Source organism: Anabrus simplex, chromosome 1, assembly GCF_040414725.1.
Source record: "Anabrus simplex isolate iqAnaSimp1 chromosome 1, ASM4041472v1, whole genome shotgun sequence".
Lineage (NCBI taxonomy): Eukaryota > Metazoa > Arthropoda > Insecta > Orthoptera > Tettigoniidae > Anabrus > Anabrus simplex.
In genome coordinates, this window is record NC_090265.1 from 96,734,573 (window position 1) to 96,758,868 (window position 24,296).

At 40.2% G+C, this 24,296-nt stretch overlaps 1 protein-coding gene across 1 annotated transcript in view; it reads right to left on the bottom strand.

Annotated features, from left to right (window-relative positions):
• The window catches only part of LOC136862050 (homeobox protein MOX-2), a 102,447-nt gene extending 79,162 nt beyond the window's left edge, over nucleotides 1-23,285 (bottom strand). Inside the window, exon 1 of the mRNA XM_067138860.2 lies at nucleotides 22,347-23,285. Coding sequence (XP_066994961.2) covers nucleotides 22,347-23,139 — 793 coding nt within the window. The 5' untranslated portion in view covers nucleotides 23,140-23,285. The remainder of the gene's footprint in view (nucleotides 1-22,346) is intronic.
• Between the last annotated feature and the right edge of the window lie 1,011 nt (nucleotides 23,286-24,296).

Below are 24,296 nucleotides of genomic sequence, written 5' to 3' on the forward strand. Positions count from 1 at the left end.
CAGCAGGCAATGTTATGATGATAAACGGGGTTAAAATCAGATTGTGAGTTTCACTAATAGGAAAAGTCCTCTCAGGTTGAATGACTATGTTGATGGGGTGAAAGTTCCTTATGGGGATCACTGTAAGTACAGTACCTAGGTGTCAATATAAGGAAAGATCTTCATTGGGGTAATCACGTAAAAGGTACAGACTTCTGCACATGGTTATGAGGTTATTAAGGGGTTGTAGTAAGGATGTAAAGGAGAGGGCATATAAGTCTCTGATAAGACCCCAACTAGAGTATGGTTCCAGTGTATGGGACCCTTACCATGATTACTTGATTCGAGAACTGAAAAAAAATCCAAAGAAAAGGAGCTCGATTTGTTCTGGGTGAAATCCGACAAAAGAGTAGCATTACGAAAATGTTGTGAAGTTTGGGCTGGGAGGACTTGGGAGAAAGGAGACGAGCTGCTTGACTAAGTGGTATGTTCCGAGCTGCCGGTGGAGAGATGGCGTGGAATGACATTAGTAGACGAATAAGTTTAAGTGGTGTTTATAAAAGTAGGAAAGATCACAATATGAAGATAAAGTTGGAATTCAAGAAGACAAAGACAAATTGGGGCAAATAATCGTTTGTAGGAAGAGGAGTTAGGGTTTGGAATAACTTATTAAGGAAGATGTTCAATAAATTTCCATATTCTTTGCAATTATTTAACAAAAGACTAGTTAAAAACAGATAGGGAATGTGCCACCTGGGCAACTGCCCTAAATGGAGATCGGTGGAGATTGATTGATGATTTACTTGAATGTATTTAAAAAAAGCAAAGTCATTGCCGTACAGGCCATGAAGGTCCTTGGAGGGGTGGAAGTTAAAGGCTTCCACTATCCGTAACTTCGGCACTTGTGGGGAAAGTGGTTAGCTTTACGCCCATCCGCCTTTACGCCAAGGAATTAACCTGGTAGTCATTTTTCGTGTAGGCTGAGTTAACCTCAATGCCATGTGCACCTCCAGAAGTGAAAATCTCATTTCTTAAATGGTACGACTTCCTGACGGGGAATCAAACCTACGTTCTTCCGGGTGAAACTAGCACGCCTTTACCGCCTCGGTCAGGCGGCCGCTTTAATGTAGTAAATGGGATGTACGTCTTTTCATGTGATTGCCTAAAGAGCAAAAAGTGATTTTCCTGTATGGGACTAAGTACATTTGTACGGTGGTTGACATCACATTTTTGGCTCAAATTCGGTGGTGATGATTCAGGGAATGTGTTGGGATTTCAACTACAAAAACTAATAATCATTCTAGGAGGCTTTACTCAAGGTTGGAGACACTGCTACCATTATGCTCATACTGTACTCTTCAATGACACGATCTTGATCTATTATACTTCGAGATAAATGCCAAGTGGCTATAAATCATTCCAGAGATTTTGCTCCAAGTTTGTAGCCTGTCACTGATATCATTGTGCTCAAGCAGCAGAAACTCGAATGTAACATTGAACATAGTGGGGTATCCTCTCATATCGTCGAAGAACTATTTAGCAGACACTGCTCCAAGTTGGTTGCACAGGAGCCAATTAATGTGAGGAAGATCGCATCGATTTAGCTACATCGGAAATGTTCGTGGCCTTAAAACGAGAATAATTTGTGAAATACTGCGTAAAAATGTCAGACTTTTGGCTTCCAGTTTATACCATTAGTAAGATAGTATAGTACATTTTTCACAAAGGAATATGTCCTCGACGTGGTCATTGGTGGAGATATATTTAGCCATCCAACAAACATTAGAGAAGGAATGGGGTGAATTAGAACAATGAATTTGTTTTTAGCTTTCCATCAAAACTGCCGAGGTTCCGAGGCATTAGGAAGGGCATCTGTCTTTAACCTCTAATCAAAACCCAAACGAAGCAGAATGGCGGAAAAAACTGGGATAAGCTGATGAAAGTTAAACTAATTTTTAGAGAAGAACCCGCACACACATCATAAGTTATCTCTTAAGCTATTCTCTCATTTGATGAAAGAATAATAACTTGAATTGTGATTTTGTTTTGCTACACGAATCCTTTTTGTTATATTTTGCTTCGATATGTTCCGTGTTGACTATCCAGTAGGCTGAGTTTTAATGCTTTTAGTTGAGTATTATTCATTGCCTCTATCTGTATTTCTCTTATGACATTTTTTAAGTGTCCAATAATTAATCACGTACCGGTATTCATCTTCTGTATACTACCACAAAATAAGGTAGTTTCGCGGGTAAAATCAAAAGTTGCAAAGGTACACTCTCCAAGATTATTTCGCTGAAGAGCCACGATACGAAGTACCGGTATTTGCAATTATTGTTCGATTAGAAGTTCCTTTTAATTCCATTATGCCCTCCCGTGGTCTATTGGTGGCGAGACTGCCTTTCCTGGAAGGTCTTGGCTCGATTCGCTGCCAGATCAGTATTTTTTTCCTGGATCTGAGTTCTGATTAGGGATCCTCTAAGCCATTTGAGAACAATTTAGGAACTATCGGACTGTCAGATAACGGTTCCAGTGTAGAAAACCAATAATAACGATCGGGAGGAATCGTCGGGCTGATCATGCAACAACATAATTGCTGGAGATGAAACTTGCTGCTATTTGTACGACTCGGTGTCTAAACGACAGCCATGTGAGTGGAAATCCAAAATATCTGCTTGGAAACGAAGATTTTCTAAGGATACTAGCAGAGGCAAAGTTATCCTGGAAGTTTTATTTGACGCTCAGAGACTCGCCGATTATTAGTTTATTCCAGAAGGTCGTGCTGTAACGAAAGAATTGTATGTGGAAATCCGTAGACGCCTCAGGGATGCAGTAAGAAGTAAACATCCAGGAAAACACACACAAAACATCTGGATTCTTTTATTTTGCTCGACAACGCACCATGAGAACCATCGGTACTGGTAAGTAATACCTTGCCAGGCACAACGTTACTGCTTTGGGGCATCCTCGATAAACTCCCGATCTGTCACCACCTGACTTCTTTCTCCTTCCGTGGCTGGAAACTCATCTGAACGGATGAACATACTGCAAATAAGACCAACGCACTACGACTGGTTTCGCAAAATGGCTTCCAGTTACTTTGCACGCGCAGATAGAAGTGTATCACTGTTGAAGGGAATTATTTGAAAGGATCTGTTGTGTAATTTTCATTATGGTAACTAATTTTTGTGTTTTTAACCAATTCCGGGAACATTTTAAAGCTAGTATATAAAACTGTTATATTGGCTGATCTTTCTTTGCACAACGTTTTATGCTCTACGATTCTTACTCATATAGTTTGTGAATATAATTGACAATTTAGGCAGCGTAAGCCGAGAAAATGTGGCGTCATTTTCTCCGAGTTGTTTCGCAGAATCCGTCACTACTCGGTTTCCTTTCATCAAGGTCCTCTAGGCAACAACAAAATCGGCATGTTAATCCTGTCCATCGTTTCTCGATTTACAACCGAACACAATACAGACGTCGAGTTTTATACATGTACAGATTTAAACACAGCTACTAGAACTGAACCAATCATTTCAGGCTTCTAAGTTCTCTCATTACAGCTACATGGTTCGACTCTCATCGATATGGAAACGTTGTACAAAGAGTAGCGGAAAGTATGAAATCTGGGGTAAAATACGAAGAAAGTTACGCGACAAGAATGTCACAAAGCTATATAAGTTTCCACTTAGCTGCTGTGCGTTACTAAGTCATTGACAACCAATACTGTCATATCCTGTCATTTCTGTAACCTTGTGGTTATCAGTGATGCTACCGACACTATGAAAGATAAATGTAGAAGATAAAGTATGTCAAAGATATAGACTGCCAAAATATGATAAGGATCGCCCCCATACACACACACTCTTTCTCTCTCTCTCTGACATATCACGTTAACGGATATAGCGAATTTCTAGGCGATTCTGGTATTGTCTGCATTTCTATGAAGGTTAATAAACACAGAAAGAGTGAACAACAGCGTGTTCACTTGGAACTTACTTCTTATAAACATAGAAATGAACAAAGAAATATATGAAAGTAATTGCTCCCGTAGGCTTGCAAGTCTGTGACGTTGGGCCCAAGGAGGAGTTAATTTCCAAAGCCAAGTGATATGGAATTCAAACGTTCCCAACACTTTCCAATCATTTGCTTGCAGAGCAGAGAAAGAGACAGGTGCAGAAACGTAAAATTTGCAGCTAACAATTAGATGTGCTAAGTAATGTCAAGCAGCTGGGAATTTCCTCAGTCCATGCATGTTACTAAGTTGATAGTTACCTTCTCATAGGGATATTCAACCATTATTAATCCTCGAAAGGACCAAGTCAGAATCCGTAACATCGTGGACCACTGAAAGGGGGCGTGGTCAAAAAATGCCCACTACACATAAACATAAGTGAAGGGATTATTTTACGTATATTTAAACTTGCTAATCAAATAATGTATTCTGAAACACATAAACGATGAGAATTAATATATTCAACAATGAATAACTTCCGTATATAACATTTTGTCCTGGGGTCATCAATCAATCAATCAATCAATCAATCAATCAATCAATCAATCAATCAATCAATCAATCAATCAATCAATCAATCAATCAATCAATCAATCAATCAATCAATCAATCAATCAATCAATCAATCAATCAATCAATCAATCAATCAATCAATCACCGATCTACATTTGGGGCAGTCGCCCAGTTGGCAGATTCCCTATCTGTTATTTATCTAGTCTTTTCATAAATAATTTGGAAATTGATTGAACATCTCCTTCGGTAAATTATTCTAATCCCTAACTCCTCTTCCTATAAACGAATATTTACCCTAATTTGTCCTCTTGATTTCCAACTTTATCGTCATATTGTGATCTTTCTTACTTTTAACAAGTCACTCATTATTTACAGAAAACTAAATTAGACACACGATATGGATGCATACTAACTCTCTGCTGTTAATAAACCAACCATTCTCCCATTGCGAACTCTGCGACAAATAATACCGGATGTTGTATACATGCTGTTTTAAGCCAATGCCCGAAATAACTGAATACCAGTATGAAAGGACCAGCGTGGGTGGTTATATTTTATATTCATTACGATTCTGAGAGGAGTATTTACCTTTCCACGCAACGTCAAGAAATGTTTGTAACCAAATAACAAAATACACTCGTTTTAGACGCACAAAAGAGAAATTGCCGATCTCTAGTTACAATATCATGAAGTGCTAAGAATAGGCGTATTAGGAAAAGGTGGGCATGTTTTAAACCCCCTTGATCCATCTAGGGAATAGATACCATTATAACTTAGAGTCAGGTATAATTTATTTTCTCATGCAAAATTGTGCTGTAAGGGTTGTTGCATATGCAATGGAGGTTTTAAAGATGAAGTGATTTTCATACTGAATAGTATAATCGTATGGTGTCAATGTGTGGCAGCTCTACCTTCTTGACGTCATGGCCGGGACGGAGTGCAAAGTGACAGTGATAATCCCATTCGATCTTCACTTTGCTTCAGATGGCTTAGAAAGCATTATTGCCATTGTATATTGCTTTTGTTCTTTATGTAGTACCAATGAGTCGATAGTGGAACATCAGATAAAATATAAGCCTAGTAAAATTCAAAAGCAACTTTTAATTATCTCTTACAATGTACAATATTACCTTCCCTACATTGGTGACCCCGACGTGATTCTCGGACTACCGGTAGTAATAAATTATGTAATAGTGTGTTTACAGGTCCACCTCTGTGATGTAGTAGTTAGTGTGATTAGTTACCACCCCCGGAGGCCCGGGTTCAATTCCCGCCTCTGCCACTAATTTTGAAAAGTGGTACGAGGACTGGAACTGGCTTCACTCAGCCTCGAGGGGTCAACTGAGTAGAGAGGGTTTCAATTCACACCTCAGCCATCCTGGAAGTGGTTTTCCGTGGTTTTCCACTTCTCTTCCAGGAAAATGCCGGGACGGTACCTAACTTACGGCCACGGCCGCTTACTTCCCTCTTCCTTGGCTGTCTCTTCGAATCTTCCCATCCCTCCACAAGGCCCCTGTTCAGCATGGCAGATGAGGCCGCCTGAGCGAGGTACTAGTCCTCCTATCAAGTTGTATCCCCCGACCTAAAGTCTCACGCTCCAGGACACTGCCCTTGAGATGGTAAAGGTGGGATCCCTTGCTGAGTCCAAGGGAAAGACCAACCCTGGAGGGTAAACGCATAAAGAAAGAAAGAAAGAAAGAAAGAAAGAAAGAAAGAAAGAAAGAAAGAAAGAAAGAACGAAAGAAAGAAAGAAAGAGTGTATATGACACATCATGCTACATCGTTCAATGACCTGGAAGTTCCGCGAATATAAATTAAAATATTACCCGTCTGGCGCAAATGGCTAGTAAAGTTTGAGGTTCAGTTCCCTACTGTCGGCATTACAGCAGAGTAAATTAAATTCAACCACCTTGTCGAACCACTCAAACCCGATGTTTCCGACATTATAAGTGATTTGTTAATCAGATATCTTTCAAACACACCATTTTTAGACGTCAAGACACGATTAATAGCAGAATATGAAGAATCAGAAGGCCGGAAAGTGACAAAACTCTTGTCAGAACTGGAAATGAGTGAGAGAAATGTGCGCTCTTGCTGGTACACAGGTTAAAGACGACCTTTCACACACAGTTTCTACGACGACTTCCAATTAATTTAGGATCAATTAAGAGTGATTCTCTGGACTATCTGGCTTCATTAGCTGGTACGATTTTGGACTTTCTAAATCCCACGCAATCTCTATCGACAATTCAATCCTTAAGTCCTGTTCCATCCACCCATCATTCATCCAAACAGCCATTTGTGCACTCCGAACTCATGCGTTCTTCCCATCTGTTCACTCGGCATGACGCAGTTTCCACAAACCCTTGCAACCCATCTATGGTGGACCATTCAAAGCTATTTCACATTCTGCCAAACATTTTGTGGTTGGAACAACTCGCGATCAGCAGACTGTATCATTTGGGAGGCTGATACCTGCTTTCTTGCCGCGTGAAGTTCATGAAAATTCTCCTACTACCGAACAGAGCTCTCATCGAGTCACTTATTAGAGCCCTACAACACCACCTTTACGAACCACAGAGAAGCAAATTCGGTATGGACGAACCGTTCGTATTCTTCTGTTGTCGAAGGAGTATGTGGAAACTTCACCGTCTTGATCGTGACGGAGTGCAAAGAGACAATGATTACTCCATTAAGGATTTTCCATCTTCGCTTTGTTTTAGATGGCTTAAGAAACCTATATTGAAACTGCATCTTGTCTTATGTTATTTAGATAGTGCCAGTGAGTCTCTAATGTAACAATAGATAAAATATAAGCTTTGTAAAACTCAAAAGTAACTATTAATTACCTTTTACAGTGTACAAAACTACATTCTCCTGAAGTGAATTTGTCTACCAAAAATGTTATATCCTGTTTCCAATGCACTCAGATGCGGTACTTTTCGTGCATTTGTTCCATTCTGTATTCTTCAACAGCTGGACGCCCCTTTTTGTTCGTTTTACGTCCCACCGACACAGACGATGGATATGAAATAGGGGAGGAAGTGATCGTGGCCTTAATTAAGGCACATCCCAAGCATTTGCCTAGTTTGAAAATGGGAAACCGCGGAAAAACTTCTCCAGAACTACCAACAATGGGATTCGAACCCACTATCACCCAAATGCAAGCTCCATAGCTACATGAATCAAACCGCTTACAGCGCCGGGATTTGACGGAAAATAGGCAAGGTGTGAATGAAGAAAATGCATTTTTAAAGATATGCGACAGCCTATTGTCTGAAATGCTCTAAGCATGCTATTATTTTTAAACTGTGACGTGATAGAGTAAACAGACTTCATATTTGTAATCAGCACACTCAAATTAGGGTTGTTTTCGTTCAGTAACACAATAAAATATGTAAACTGGATCTAAATGTATTTAAAAGTGTTATTTTCAACTTGTGCTGTGATAGAAAAAACTGACTTAGATTTGCAATCAGCAATAGAATTAGGATTGGCCAGTAACAAAATTACAATAAAATAAATGATATGTATCTAAATGTATTTAAAATTTAAAATTTAAAAACTAAAAATTAAAAGTGTTATTATTTTAAATTGTGACGTGATAGACAAAGACAGACTTTAGATCTGTAACCATCACGCTCAAAGTTGGTTGGTACACTTATTTTTGTTCGGTAGCAAGATAACTGTAGACCAGTGTGCCATTCTTACAAATTATTAAAATAAGTCTGCTGCTAATACTGTTACATTACCCCATGAATACAACTGTACATCCCTTGAAATAATATACCAGAGCATTTACTTACTACCTCATACATAACGAATGCCACACGAAACTAACTATGCAGTAATAGAATAATAATCAATTTTCTATCCGAACACAGTAGAGTGTAAAATGGGCATGAAGTCTTCCTCCTGTGTTATAAACTCGGCGAGCGTACATTAATCCAGTTGTGGTTATCACTCAATAATTTCCCGCTACATTACCGTAAATTTTAATATTTTATCAGTAGGTGGTATTAGCAGTGAAAGTGATTAATTTTCCTCGTTTATAGCTTGCTATCTATATTGCACAGCTTACGGAGGTGTGTGATGAAGATGTAGACTGAACCACGAAGAGATAATTCAGAGAAATCTTAAACCATGTCTCTCAGGAGGCCAGACGCCATTATTATGACGACGATGGGCTTTGAACACACTATCTTCAGAATGCAAGCTCACAGCTGCGCGCCCCTACCCGCGTGGCCATCTCGCATCAGTGGATAGTTCCAAAACCAGCAAGCATTGTTTTCAAACGCTTTAATATAAACCCATCCACTGTACAACGATGGAATCCAGGTGCCAGGGTCAATACGGTCCGAGAATGATGGATGATTTCTGCTGGTTCCTACAGCGATTAATCACATGCTATAACATAAGAGGAAAACAAAAGTCTCAAGCGCAATTAACAGAGTCCTAAAGATGATCTCTCCGTTGTTTCCCATTTTCGCACCACGGAACTGCAGATTTTAAAAAATGGTATCTGGGATTTTCTTACTCCATCGTTGCCATAAGACCTAACTGTGTCGGTTCGAAGTAAAGCAACTTGTAAAACATGGAACTATCCCGCAAACAACAAACAACAGTTACTCGGTATTCTTCTTACAACTATTTGCAGCAAAATTCTTTCCAAAATTAACATTCTTGTGAGCTGTCTCTTTCAAATCCTGTTTTTGAGTTGTTTACCAAGCCACTGCTCCGATAGGGACTGGTATGTTCTTGAATAGGTACTTACAGCACACTTCCATCGGGTATATGCCTGGAATATACGAGGAATAAGAGAGCACTGTAACAAACGTGTAGCCTATGCGACCAGCTATATTCAGGTGTACGAACTGAAATATAGCAGGTGAGGCCGCCTGGGCGAGGTACTGGTCATCCTCCCCAGTTGTATCCCCGACCCAGAGTCTGAAGCTCCAGGACACTGCTCTTGAGGCGGTAGGTGGGATCCCTCGCTGAGTCCGAGGAAAACAACTGACCGTGGAGGGTAAACAGATTACGAACGAACGAACGAACGAACGAACGAACGAACGAACGAACGAACGAACGAACGAACGAACGAACGAACTGAAATGGAAACACTTGCACTACGACTCATACCCACACAAGAGGCAATGAGAATAAGTCTACCCGTTAATTTTGACTCGAAAATATTTCCATGATCACCACCAAATTTATATGAACGGGACATTAGTAATCGTAAATCATGTTTATTCCTGTGGGTAACTATCAAATCTGAATTTCAAGCTCGTTATGTTTATCGGATACCTTCACTAATCCGAACACAGCAGAAGGAGTGTGATTCATAGGATGACCGAGCTTCCAGCTATCAGTCATTTTCAAATCATATCAATAAGACATGATTTTGTTTGCATATTAACCAATGTTTTAAGATATTCTGAGATCGTAAAATTTATTTCTGCTATTAAATATGTCCAAACATCTTTTTTAAACGCTTATGTAATGATTATTATTACTGCATATCGCTATTAGACAAGTCCCAAGACAGTGTCATATCCATACCGGACTATCTTCAGTGATTAGCTCTATGCCTTGTTGCTTTTCGGCTTGCTAATGGAAAATCGTTTATATGAACGAAGAACGCCTTTAAATCCCAGTATAGGCAGCTCTGTGTGGCAAGTGGTTCCTTGACCAGATATCTAGAGACTTTCAAATTGCAGAAATTAACCATTGCTCAGGAATAGCTCGAACACACGCGCGGAAAGCAATTTGAAATTCGTCAGATATTGAGAACTAGCAGTTACCCGCGGCTTCGCTCGCGTGAATTTCGTAATTTGATCAAAGTAATCGTTCCTACGTACTGCACTAAGACATTATCTGAAAATCCCTAAAGTATAAAAACACACCGAAAAATTGAGTTTCTTTTACCCCAGAACCCCTTTGTAAACCAGGGCTAAGATGACCAGGCTACCGGCAGAGCTAAATCTGGAACATGTGACGTAGAACTGTACATGTGAGATACAATCCTCTCTCAAGTCAAAAACAAAAAATACGCGTTTCTTTATTTTTAAAGGAGATTCCAAGTAACTATTTCCACGTCTGTAACATCTTCAGGTTTTACGATATGAATATCCTCCAAAAATAATTCAAACCCCTCATCGGTCCTTCCCACCCACTCAACGACCCCCACCCCCACCTAAAGTTAATTTTCTGAAAACAAAAAATACGTGTTCCTTTATTTTTAAAGGAGATTCCAAATGCCAATGTCCACGTCTGTAACATCTTCAGTTTTTGAGGTATAAGTATCCTCGTAAAAAGTCAACTCCTTTCTCACTTCTTTTCAGTCCCGTTAAGAGGCTTTTCTGAAAACGATGAATGCATGTTCGTTTATTTTCAACGGAGATTCCAAATACCAATTTTAACATCTGTAACATGTTCAGTTTTTGAGATATACGTACTGTAAATACATTCGTTTTTAAAATTCACCCGTTTTTTCAATTCTTTTCGCACCTTAAGTGGATTTTCCAAAGAAAAAATAATACATGTTTCTTTATGGCTAAAGAAGATTCCAAATATCAATTTTAGCGTCTGTAACATCAGCATATTGAGATATAAGTATCCTCATAAAACAGAATTCAACTCCTTCTTCACCTCCCCCGTTAAGTCGATTTTCGGTTATAAGATATCCTCATAAAAATAATTCAACTCCTTCTTCACTTTTTTACAAACCCCCCTCCCCTTAAGTGTATTTACCGAAAACAAACAAAAACGGGCGTTTCTTTATTTTGAAGGAGATTCCAAATACCAATTTTAACATCTGTAATATCTTCAGTTATTAAGATATAAGTGTCCCCGTAAAGAAAATTCATCTCTTTCTTCACTTCTTTACAACCCTTAAGTGGATTTTCCGAAGAAAAAAAACGTGTTTCTTTATTTTTAAAGGGGAATCCAAATATCAATTTTTACGTCTGCAATACGTTAAGTTTATGAGATAAAACCCTATTTTTTTGCTTCTTTTCACCCTCTCTTATGAGAATTTTCCGAAAACTAAAAAATACGGTTTCTTTATTGTCAAAGGAGATTCCATGTACCAATTTTTACGTCTGTAACATATTCTTCTTTTTGAGATTGAAGTATCCTCATAAAAAGGATTCAACCTCTTTTTCACTTATTTTTACGCCCCTTAAGTGTATTTTCGAAAAAAATACGTGTTCCTTTATTTTCAAAGGAGATTTCAAGTACCATTTTTCACGTCTTTAAACTGTTAAAGTTTTGAGATAAAAACATTTATTTTAAACATTCATACCCCTTTTCAACCCCTTAGCAACGGAATATCCAAAAATCCTTCCTTAATGAGCACCTACAATGCAATATAAATGTATCCTCAAGATTTCGTTTCTTTATGTCCTGTAGTTTTGGGTCGGCGATGATGAATCAGTCAGTCAGTCAGTCAGTCAGTCAGTCAGTCAGTCAGTCAGTCAGTCAGGACATGTTATTTTATATATATAGATAGATTTTGTCCATGGAGAGATTTCTCCACTTTCTTGAAGGGAACTTAGTCGGATGAAGTGAGATCAGGTAAATTTCCTGGATACTGAATAAGGGCAGTGATATTTCAAAGCACTGTGTTTGGTTGAGGTGTCAAGCTACGCTGTTCTTGCATTTGCTAGGTGGACGAAAGCTTTACTTTTTTGTTTTCTCTGTCTCCTATACAAAGACGTCAGTCATTAATGACTTTTAAGTGGGTGCACTAGCTGTTTCTAGCGTCTTACTGGAGTAACGGCGAAGACATGCATACATCCAAAGAATATTTTAAAAAGTCATTTTTGGGCTTATGAAATAATTTTCATTTACAACTGATATTTTACTTAGGGCTGTCGCCCTAGTGGAAGATAAGCTATCAGTTGTTTACTTAGAATTTTCTTAAATGATTTCAAATAAGTTGGAAATTTATCGAACCTTTCCCATTTTAAATTAATCTGATCCCTAATTTTTTATTTTTATAAACGAACATTTTTCCCAATTTGTCTTCTTGACTTCCAGCTTTTTATGTCATGGCCTTTCCTACTTTTAAAAACTCCACTCACCGAGCTCGATAGCTGCAGTCGCTTGAGTGCGGCCAGTATACAGTATTCGAAGGATAGTAGGTTCGAACCCCACTATCGGCAGCCCTGAAAATGGTTTTCCGTGGTTTCCCATTTTCACACCAGGCAAATGCTGGGGCTGTACCTTAATTAAGGCCACGGCCGCTTCCTTCCCACTCCTAGCCCTTTCCTGTCCCATCGTCGCCGTAAGACCTATCTGTGTCGGTGCGACGTAGAACAACTAGCAAGAAAAAAACTCCACTCGAGCGTATTCGTATTCTTGTGTAAATTCACAGCCCGAAACATACCGCTTAATCGAGCAGCTCGTCTCCTTATTCCGAAATTTCGCCAGATCGAAGATTGTAACACTACTCTTTTGTCGGAAATTACTCACAACAAATCATGCTGCGTCCGTTTAGATCTTTTCCAATTCTTGAATCAAGTAATCCTTCTGAGGGTCCCATACACTGTAGCCACACTCTCCTTTACATCCTTACTACAACCCCTAAATAGGCTACTCTCATAACCATATGAAGAGATACGTAACCCTTACTTGTAACCTCGTTATTGTGATTACCCCAATGAATATCTTTTATTAACCGAGCAAGCGACCGCGCGGTTTGAGTCACGTAGCAACCAGCTTGCTTTCGGGCGATAGTGGGTTCAAACCCCACTGTCGGCAGCCCTGAAGAGGGTTCTCCGTGATTTCCCATTTTCACACCAAAAATGCTGGGGTTGTACCTTAATTAAGACCACGGTCGCTTGCTTCCCACTACTAGCCCTTTCTATCCCATCGTCGCCATAAGACCTATCTGTGTCGGTGCGAGGTAAAACAAATTGTTATTGATCTTTTCTTATATTAACACCTAGGTACTTACAGCAGTCCCAATGAGGTACTTTCATTTCATAAACAAAGTAAAACTGAAGGGAATTTTCCTCTTGGTGAGACTTATATTTTGGGTTTTCGCCCCGTTTGTCACCATACTATTGTCTGCTGTCCATCGCAAAACTTCGTCGAGATCTTGTTCCAGTCGCTCATAATATTGTAACGTATTTATTGCTCTATATAGCATAACATCATCTGCAAAACGCCTCATTTGTGATTCCAGGTCTTTACTGATATATGTACACATATAAGAGAACATAAACATCTAATAGTAGTGCCAGCGAGCAAAGCTGCTCGATTTTGGTCACGTATTTGCCAGTTTGTATTCGAGAGATAACAGGTTCGAACCGCACTGTCGGCAGTCCCGAAGATGGTTTTCCGTGGTTTTCCATTTAGTCACCAGGTAAATGCTAGGGTTGTTCAAGTCAAGACCACATACGCTTCCTTTCTACTCCTAGCCTGGTCGGTGCGACGTACAGCAAATTTAAAGAAAAAAAGTACTGCCTTGCTGTTCCCCTTCTTAATCATTTCGGGTTCAGATAATGCTGTACCTGTTCTAATTCTCTGAGTTCTATTTTCTATATATGTTGCCACTCTTTTGCCTAGTCTAATAGCCCTCAATTTCGTCATTGATCACTCGTAATCTAACCTATGAAATGCCTTTGACTGGCAATAACGATACAGTCCATCTGTCCTTCGGAATCTAGTAATATTGAAGTCGAAGGCCACTCGACTGGCGTTGAAGGTCGAAGTACATAGTATTATTTCGTACGAAAATTACGAAGTAGAAAAGATGACTATATAAAGCCGTACTATGTGGAAAAAGAAGGCACGCTCTGCCTAACGAATACGGATATGAAGAACGAGGGTTCTTCGTTGGAGATAATATTATAGTAACGGGACAACTATTGATACTTAGTTCAGGGTTCATCGAATAATTTGGCTACATAGTGCTAGTCATGTGTGAGTATATGCTTTCATTCTGGATATGGTGGTTTCAGTCCCTTGTCGGTAGCTCTAAAATGATTTTTCGTGGTTTTGCTGTTTTCACTCCTCACAAACGCCTGAGCTGAATAATAATTGTTAACAGTCACTACGTTTCCAGTGATGGGCCTCTACTTCTCCACCGTCGTGTCATCCGAAACCTCTTGGAGTCAGTGCGACGTGATGCAATCAACAAGAAATGATCAGGGTTAATGTCATTCCACTGTCCAACTGAGTCTTCAATAGTTAATCTAACATAAATATACTAATGTTGACTAGTTTTAAGGCGAGAAGCAAACGAGATTAATCACACCTTGCTATAAATTCTGAAGAAAGGAGAAGAGGATATCAGTTAAAGTATAGGAAGGTTCTTGAAGGGCGGGGAAGTAAGTATTTCGAGAATCGAAAAAGGACAGGAATTACTAAGGGAAGATGGATAATGAAGATGAGAAAGAATCTAACACAAGTAATATGTAGCAATGACGGCCTCAGCTAGAGCCCCATGTTTGCCACACATATCTCACAATTTATTAACCCATAAAATTCTGAGGAAGCGAAATAGGATCGGTAGATGATTCATAATTATGATCAAAGTAAAAGGCTGTCCAAGTTCGTGTCAGAAAGATATCAGTTTTCAATTCTTTAAACTTCGGTATTCTTTGATTCATTCAACACTGTCTGGGTAACAAAGGATTTGACTGCTATGAAGGAAAAATTTCTTCGCAGCGGATTGTATTGAATATTGTCGGTTCAGTGATATCGTCGATTTTCACAAAAATGGCTCTGAAGCCCGCATTGTGGATCCGACTCTCCATTTTGAAAACGATTATCCTGAACAGTCTACTTCGGTTGAAAGAGAAAAGCGAGCAATATATGGGAAATTTGAAGATTATAGCAATAAATTCTCTAACTTGTATCTAATTAGAAAGTTTGAAGTTTATGGCCATCTTTTTGTAGCAAGAGGAACAGTTTCAAATGGTGTTCTCAATTTCTTTAAAACGTCTGAAGTTGATGAATAGGAATTAATAGGCATCTGTGAAACAATCTTAATAAGTTCTGTCGAAATCATCAGTCAACATAGGCCTATATAGGGGACTTGAGACCAAATATAAAACAATTGTAGTTACGAACTGTAACAAATGTAAGCCTAAATGTAATTTAATTTTTCGCTTTGTTGTTAGATTTTTAACTGTTCAGTAAGCTTCCTTACATTTACTGAATGGGACAGCCTCACTTTATTTCTGAACAGATTTGTCTATCTTTGTGATACAATATACAAAAGTAGGTATATTGCAGCATATTAACACAGTGAAACTTCTAGAGGAAACCCAGCTAATACGCAATATTAATGCAAAATTAGAATGTGACACATTTTGAGAATTATTATCAAAATAATGTAGGCTACACACTAGCCTTCTAAACAATGTTGTTATTTACTTTTTTCGTCATCATCATCATCATCATCATCATCATCATCATCATCATCGTATGCAGTTTCAAGCTATTGGCCAGGTCTGCTTGGAACATAGGTCTCCCTATTCTCTGTACACACTCTTCCACTCCTTTTATTCACCTGTCTTCCTCTTGATTGTTTTCTTGTTCTCTCTCTTTCGTGCATCCTCCTTCTGTCATTTTCTTCATGTTTCCATGCCGTTTAAGACTAGATGCCTCTATCCTGTTCTGTAGTGGCTCTTCTCGCACTATATCTCTAACCTTTTCATTTCTCATCTTATCCTATTAATCCTATTAGTTGTAATTGTTTTCTTCTGCTAAATCCGCAGCAGTCCGCGTAATTCCGCAATAGTCTATGAATTAATTTCAATGACACCGCAAATCATACTGCTTGAAGGTAGTAAAAATATCGTAGAAGTACTCATCTTAGAGAAGTCTGTCCGCCACATTCGCCGAATGGTCAGCGTACTGGCCTTCGATTCATAGAGCCCCACGTTCGATTCCCAGCCAGTTCGGGGTTTTTTAACTTTGCCTCTAGTTAACTCCTCTACCTGGGGGGCTGGGTGTTTGTGTTCGTCTTAAAACACATCTTCTCTCGCACAAAACGCATCGCACTGAAAACAACCACAGAAACACGAAACCCTTCACGTGGGGGTGGAGTCAGGAAATGCATGGGCTAAATCCACACAAAGTACCGAGCGCAAGTTGACAGCTACGTGAAAGATCAAGAATTATAGTTCACGAGCTGTTTTCTGATGGGTTAGGAAGGGCAGCGATACGAATATCCTTCATGCTAAAGATTACGATTCAATTTAAAATTTCTACGTTTCTGTACAATATTACAGACCATGATAAATCTACTGGGATTTCAGGATAAAGGACAAGAGTACAAATACCGTGCTTGTTTGAGATAAGCGAACACATATTTTGCCCAAAATAACACCAAAACATTCAGAATTTATGATCTAGTAACACAATAATTCGGAAATTAGGACATTCAAATTAATTTAAATTGGGACTAAAGCATTGTTATCAAAATAGGACAGTGTATTTTTGTGGGACAAGGGCTAAGCCGTTAACACTTCGGGTTCACTTTCACGCCTAACAAAACTGTGACATTATTAACTAACCTACCCATCAACACATTAGGGTAAATATTATATTATTATTATTATTATTATTAGACTATTATTATTATTATTATTATTATTATTATTATTATTATTATTATTATTATTATTATTATCTGGGAGTAGCTGACCATGGCGGACTTCAGGACGCTCGAAGCAGTCATGTCGCGCTTTCTGAAAGCTACCCTGGGGATATTGAAGTACGCAAAATCTGGACTAGCATATGAACTTGCCAAAGAGAACCGTCTTCATCGAGGACCTCCGGATGAAGAGAAGGATACCATTCACAGACGCCTGGAAGAAATTAATGTTTGGACAGCGTGAAGAAAAGAGACGAAATCTGGATCGACTTTTTTTACAACGGAGGTCATGATAAATAGTACATGGACAGACACTAATCAAGACCTGCGACACTTTGTTAACTCGATGGCGGTACATGGATACCGCCATAGTACTGATTACTTCCATGACCCATTCGAATCCTGCGTAGACTATGTAAATCAAATCGGAGATCTTCTATTGATATTTTTTGTAAAAGTGGGTGATGACAGTATAGGCTACATGATAATTCTAGTTTGTTCTCAACTCTATGCACGATTTGTGTGCTACATCTTTAAATAAAAGTATTATTATTATTATTATTATTATTATTATTATTATTATTATTATTATTATTATTATTATTATTACAGCTAACCAGATCCTAGCCATTGTTAACGATTTTTTCAACTTTCTGTACAATGATAAAATAATCCCATTTTAATAGCTTGTCAATTACGAAATTTAATTTAAGAGGTTCCCCCAAAAAACATCCTTCTTCTTCTTCTTTCAGTTACTACATCGTCAATAACTGCCCCAGTTGTCGTGGTCAGGATGTATGTTACTGTATACTGCGCGAAAGAACCGACACTTCGTATTATGAAGAGTGATCATCATTTTAAAAATATTAAGACAGAATGGTTATATCTTTTTTCTCAATTCTATGAAATACTTTGCCACTTACGAATTGGATTTGCAAAGGGACTGGCAGGAATCAATCAGGTTGAAAGTTTTTTTTTTGCTAGGGGCTTTACGTCGCACCGACACAGATAGGCCTTATGGCGACGATGGGAGAGGAAAGGCCTAGGAGTTGGAAGCGGCCGTGGCCTTAATTAAGTTACAGCCCCAGCATTTGCCTGGTGTGAAAATGGGAAACCACGGAAAAACATCTTCCGGGCTGCCGATAGTGGGATTCGAACCTACTATCTCCCGGATGCAAGCTCACAGCCGCGCGCCTCTACGCGAACGGCCAACTCACCCGGTGGTTGAAAGTTCACATTACTGTTTATCTCCAGAGCTCAATTAAAACAACCCCAGGCAACAGCATAAAAGATAAAAATATAACAAGTAATAATTTATTCAAGGAAAGTATTTCACAAGCGGCAATTAATCATGAATTGGCACCCTATAAAATCTGCATTATTAATCAGTGTGACCTCTTCAAATTATTTTCAATCCCATCTTCTCTCGTTTATGTGAGGTCGGTGGAGCACTCATTACAACGAATGCTTTTCACTATTGAAATGCACTATTCCTACTGAAAACCTCTACAGTATTCGAACTCTGTTACTCACGTTGACAGCCGATTGTCTGGACTACTGCGCCAGTACGGTACCCATACCGCCCACCTCCTCCTCACCCATGAAAATACAGTGTCCTAATTTGATAACAGTGCTTCAGTCCCAATTTAAATGAGTTTAAATGTCCCAATTTCTGAATTATTGTATTACTGAATCATACACTCTGCATGTTTTGGTGCTATTTGTGGCAAAATATTTGTTCCCTTATCAGATAAGCACGGTATTTGTAACTCATTAATCGGCAAATCGTCCATAGGTTGTTGCCTTAATAATATCGCACTACAGCTTTCATAATTCCAGCAGTACAAATTCAGCAGTTATCTTCTAATTGAAGTCATGGGATACGTCAAGTTAGCAGCACTACATTTATACCTAGTAGACTATCGTAAGTAAAAAATGGTTTGTGCCTATTAACCGGGGTGTGAAAGGGAGAGTCCCCCCCCCCCCCCCACGGACGATTTTATCTCAAAGGTTCCTCCCCACTAAAACTGCCCAGGGAGGGGGATTCTCTCATTACAAAATAATGAGAAAAATGCAGAACACCTATATTACTGAAATTAATGTTTTTACTGTGCATATTTTCATAAAGTCCGCCTCTGTGGTGTAGTGGTTAGCGTGATTAGCTGCCACGCCCGGAGGCCCGGGTTCGATTCCCGGCTCTGCCACGAAATTTAAAAAGTGGTACGAGGGCTGGAACGGGGTCCACTCAGCCTCGGGAGGTCAACTGAGTAGAGGTGGGTTCGATTCCCACCTCAGCCATCCTCGAAGTGGTTTTCCGTGGTTTCCCACTTCTCCTCCAGGCGAATGCCGGGATGGTACCTAACTTAAGGCCACGGCCGCTTCCTTCCCTCTTCCTTGCCTATCCCTTCCAATCTTCCCATCCCTCCACAAGGCCCCTGTTCAGCATAGCAGGTGAGGCCGCCTGGGCGAGGTACTGGTCATACTCCACAGTTGTATCCCCCGACCAAGAGTCTGAAGCTCCAGGACACTGCCCTTGAGGCGGTAGAGGTGGGATCCCTCGCTAAGTCCGAGGGAAAAACCGAACCTGGAGGGTAAACAGATGATGATGATGATGATGATGATGATGATGATGATGATATTTTCATAAAAACACCAGTAATAATGCACACAATATAGAAATAATAGAATGACTGCCTGGCCTTGAGCAATAAAGTAACGTAGCGGTGGCACCTCCGCACCTGCAGCCTACTGTTCATTTTTCACTCTATGAAGTCCATCTGAAACCCGGGCAAAAATATAATTTACTTGAAGCTCTCCTCCCTTGTCATCGCTCCGCTCCTGTACTTCTTGCAGACGGTGTGTTTCCGATACGTCGGTAGATGATGAGTGGGTCTCGGCCCTTTAGTTGCCAGGGCTCTACCGTGGCTCTACGCCTCCGCATTCGGGAAAACGTGGCCTCACGGCTGGCCCCAACCGTCGGCTGTCCTGAGAATGGTTTTCCGTGATTTTCATTCTCCTGCACTAAGGCGAATGCCGGAACAGTTCCTAGTACAGGCAACGGCCGCCAACCCCCTCCTCACCTTCTCCGAGCATCTCCTTCACCGTAACAAATCTCCCGGCCTGAGAGACGGCGTCACCGTCTCAGAGGCCCGCCTCCCCCTTCAGGGGAGGAATGAAAACATTTTAGCAGTCGTAGTTTCCGGTAGGCAGCAAATAGTACAATATTCATTTAAGGAGTGTACGAACGAAATAACTTTCCAATGTGTATCATTATTGTTATAACAACAGAATTCAAACCATAGGTTTTAAAATTTACATTTTTCTGGGGGAAGGGGTAATTTACTTACCGCGGAGTTATATACCCCCTCCCCCGCCGGATACCACCTGAAATAAACACTATATGGTCTTTCTTTCCTCCTCACCATTTCTTTCTGATTTCGCACCATGCTATTAACTAACATGAGTAACAGCGCTCTCAAAACAGACATTCTGTTATTAATACATAGATTTCTGCATTAAGAATATATTGCTAGACGAATTTTAAAATTTAGTACCTTGTAGTGGTGGTAGTGGTGGTGGTGATTATTGTTTCTAAAGGAAGTACCTATAGCTGGGGAACCATCCTGTATTAACACTAATCGGAAGGAAAATGGAAGAGGTCCGATACTTCGAAGATCGGAAAAAAGTAAAGGGAAGGTTCACGAAGGAAGTGAAAATGAAAGAATCTCTAGGCCTCACGAAACTAATACCATCAGGGTCGGAAAATAACAAGAGTTGATCAAGGAAGGTCAGATACGAAAGATAAAGGCGAGGAGCCTGACACAAGCAAGTGGAAGCAATGCGAGACTCAGCTAGGAACACGTGGTCCCCAACCAACGCTCCCTAGCCCTATTTTAGTCGCCTTTGACAACAGGCAGGAGATACCGTGGGTGTATTCTACCGTCCTCGCCCAAAGCGGGATTTAGTACCCTATTTCGTATTTACTGATGTATTTTCACTAAAAGTTACATAAAGTATTGCGGAACAAAACTGGTATTTAATGGGTTAAAAGTTGTACTTGTCTTAATAGTAAACAGATGTCGTGTCATAGCAACTCGCACTCTAATAATAATAATAATAATAATAATAATAATAATAATAATAATAATAATAATAATAATAATAATAATAAAAATATCCTGTTGCGTGTCCCACTGAAGAAAATCTTCAACGTTCGAGCCCCACTGTCGGCAGCCCTGAAAATGGTTTTCCGTGGTTTCCCATTTTCACACCAGGCAAATGCTGGGGCTGTACCTTAATTAAGGCCACGGCCGCTTCCTTCCAACTCCTAGGCCTTTCCCATCCCATCGTCGCCATAAGTCCTATCTGTGTCGGTGCGACGTAAAGCAAGTAGCAAAAAAAAAAAATCTTCAAGTATGACAGGATTTTCAAGAAAAGCAAGAAAGTCATGAACATACGTATGAAGGAAAGGATCAACACGGAGAACAAATGCGGCAGTACCAGGCAGATGCCAAAGCCCCAAGAAGGAGACTGTTGAAATGACAGTTGGCCGAAACGAAATTATGAACGAATGAATGGAAGATTATGATATTCAGAATCTGGCTTTTGTTTTTAAATATTTACAAAACATCTGTATAATGTAAAAAAATCAAATGAAAATAACTTGATAATTACAGTGTCGAAAACCGAGCTCGATAGCTGCAGTCGCTTATGTGCGGCCAGTATCCAGTATTCGGGAGATGGTAGGTTCGAACCCCACTGTCGGCAGCCCTGAAAATGGTTTTGCGTGGTTTCCCATTTTCACACCAGGCAAATGCTGGGGCTGTACCTTAATTAAGGCCACGGCCGCTTCCTTCCCACTCCTAGCCCTTTCCTGTCCCATCGTCGCCATAAGACCTAACTGTGTCGGTGCGACGTAAAGCAACTAGAAAAAAAACAGTGTCGAAATATACTAGAAAATATGAAAAATAAGCAAAATATTTAAAGAAAGATATTTCTCGAATAAACAAATAATATCAATTATTCACGATAAGGTACACAATTTCAATAACCAAAATATTATGTCTATATTATACACATTTTAGAGCAATGAACGTGCCTTGAAAATAAAGTTGTTCTGCCTTGACAATTCACCACACTTAATAATAATAATAATAATAATAATAATAATAATAATAATAATAATAATAATAATAATAATAATAATAATAATAATCTTACCGGCGTCGCTGCATTGGGAGGGCGAATTCAGCTCCTGCTGTCCTGGTGCGTGTCCCAGAGCCTCCAGGAGCAGGCTAACGGGCCGGTTCGTCTGGCACGGAGCGTATTGCTCATATCCCGGTGTTCTGGAGTCCTCGAGCAGGTGAAAGGGAGACTGTTCTCTCACTAGGTCTTGCTTGACTTGGGGGCTTGGTTCGCGAGTGTCGGAGTTTGCCATATGATACTCAAAGTTGTCCGTGCTGAACATGCTATCATGGTAACCAGAATGATGTTTAGAACTGAAAGCCGGGGAGTTATTTTCACTCTCATGACCACTATGGAAAATATCAAAATCGAGTAAATCATCGCCGGAGCTACTGCAGCTGGTTCTATTTTCCGAGAAACTAGGTGAAGGCACAGCGTTTTCTAGAATGTTCATATCAGGAGTTGGGAAATCCGTACAAGTTCTAAACTTCGTATTGTTTCCTTGAAGTAGGCTTAGAAGTGTCAACGGTTCGCTGTACGGCGCTTCAGTCTGCTGTTGGGGGTGCGATGTCTGTTCTACGGGATTGAAGTACGTCGGTGTTTCTGGCTGGTAAGAATAGGTATTCCATGACGAAGTTTCGTTAGAGTACGATGGTGGGGGCAGCATCCCTGATGGAGAGGGAGGTGTCGGAGGTAAAATGAAGTTATTATTACCACTGTTGTCATAGTACTGAGGTGATGAAGTGTGATAGTTCATATAACCACTATTGTGATGTGCCAGTTGATGGTAGAGCTGGGGACTTTGAAGGCAGAGAAACTGGTCATCCATCGTATTCAAAGAATCACTAAACTTGTTCTTTAAGGCACTGGTATTCACCACTGTCTAAAATAACCGAGAGAACGTGTCCACTCCTAAACACACAAACACACACACACAAGGAACTTGGTCAGCAACCCACTCCAACCTCGAGTGAACAGATGACTGTCACTCGCTACCGAGAACATATGACGTAAACTTGAGTATCATCTTCTAGTGGTTTGCTATTGTAAAAATCTTCACGATAAGATAGATACACATTGCTGATAAAAATCCCCTTATATTATCTTTGTCACGTTTTAGTCTATTTCATTTCTCACAATAAAGCGTGTAATGAATTATGTCCCTTTCAAACAGACCACATGGGTAACACCACCGTTCTTTAAATATCACAAGACACTTCAACTCACTGTGGCGGATCGTAAAGAATGAAGTCTGCCAGCTGATGAAATGTAGCACAGTGTGACAAGTGTTAGATTTTTGAAAGACAGCAGTGGTTTTAGGTTTTTCAGGATTTATTTATTCAAGTAAATAGTATTTGGAGCCAATAGTAAGTCGAGCGGGGGACGGGTTGGCCAATGAGGGACGTCCCGGTAGGCGGTCCTACGCTGTGAAACCATTGGTTCTAGACGGCTTGGACAGCGTGTTCAAATACCATGTTCCCACCAGGCCATCCAGCTCGCCTGTAGCATGGCCTGGCCGTGCCGTACCGCGCCGAGCACATGCCGTACCGAGCTCACTGTTGTGTGTAAACAATGAGTGTCCACGAGAGATGGGTACAGGGCGACCACCGACATTCTCCAACCTACCAGAGAACACTGTTAATTCCAGTGTTATGGATAAATGAATAAATAATATGCAGCCAAGCTTACAATTAATGTGACAGTTAATTTCGCGTCCGCCTCTGTGGTGTAATGGTTAGTGTGATTAGCTGCCACCCCCGGAGGTCCGGATTCGATTCCCGGCTCTGCCCAGAAATTTGAAAGTGGTACGAGGGCTGGAACGGGGTCCACTCAGCCTCGGGAGGTCAACTGAGTAGAGGTGGGTTCGATTCCCACCTCAGCCATCCTGGAAGTGGTTTTCCGTGGTTTTCCACTTCTCCTCCAGGCAAATGCCGGGATGGTACCTAACTTGAGGCCACGGCCGCTTCCTTCCCTCTTCCTTGTCTT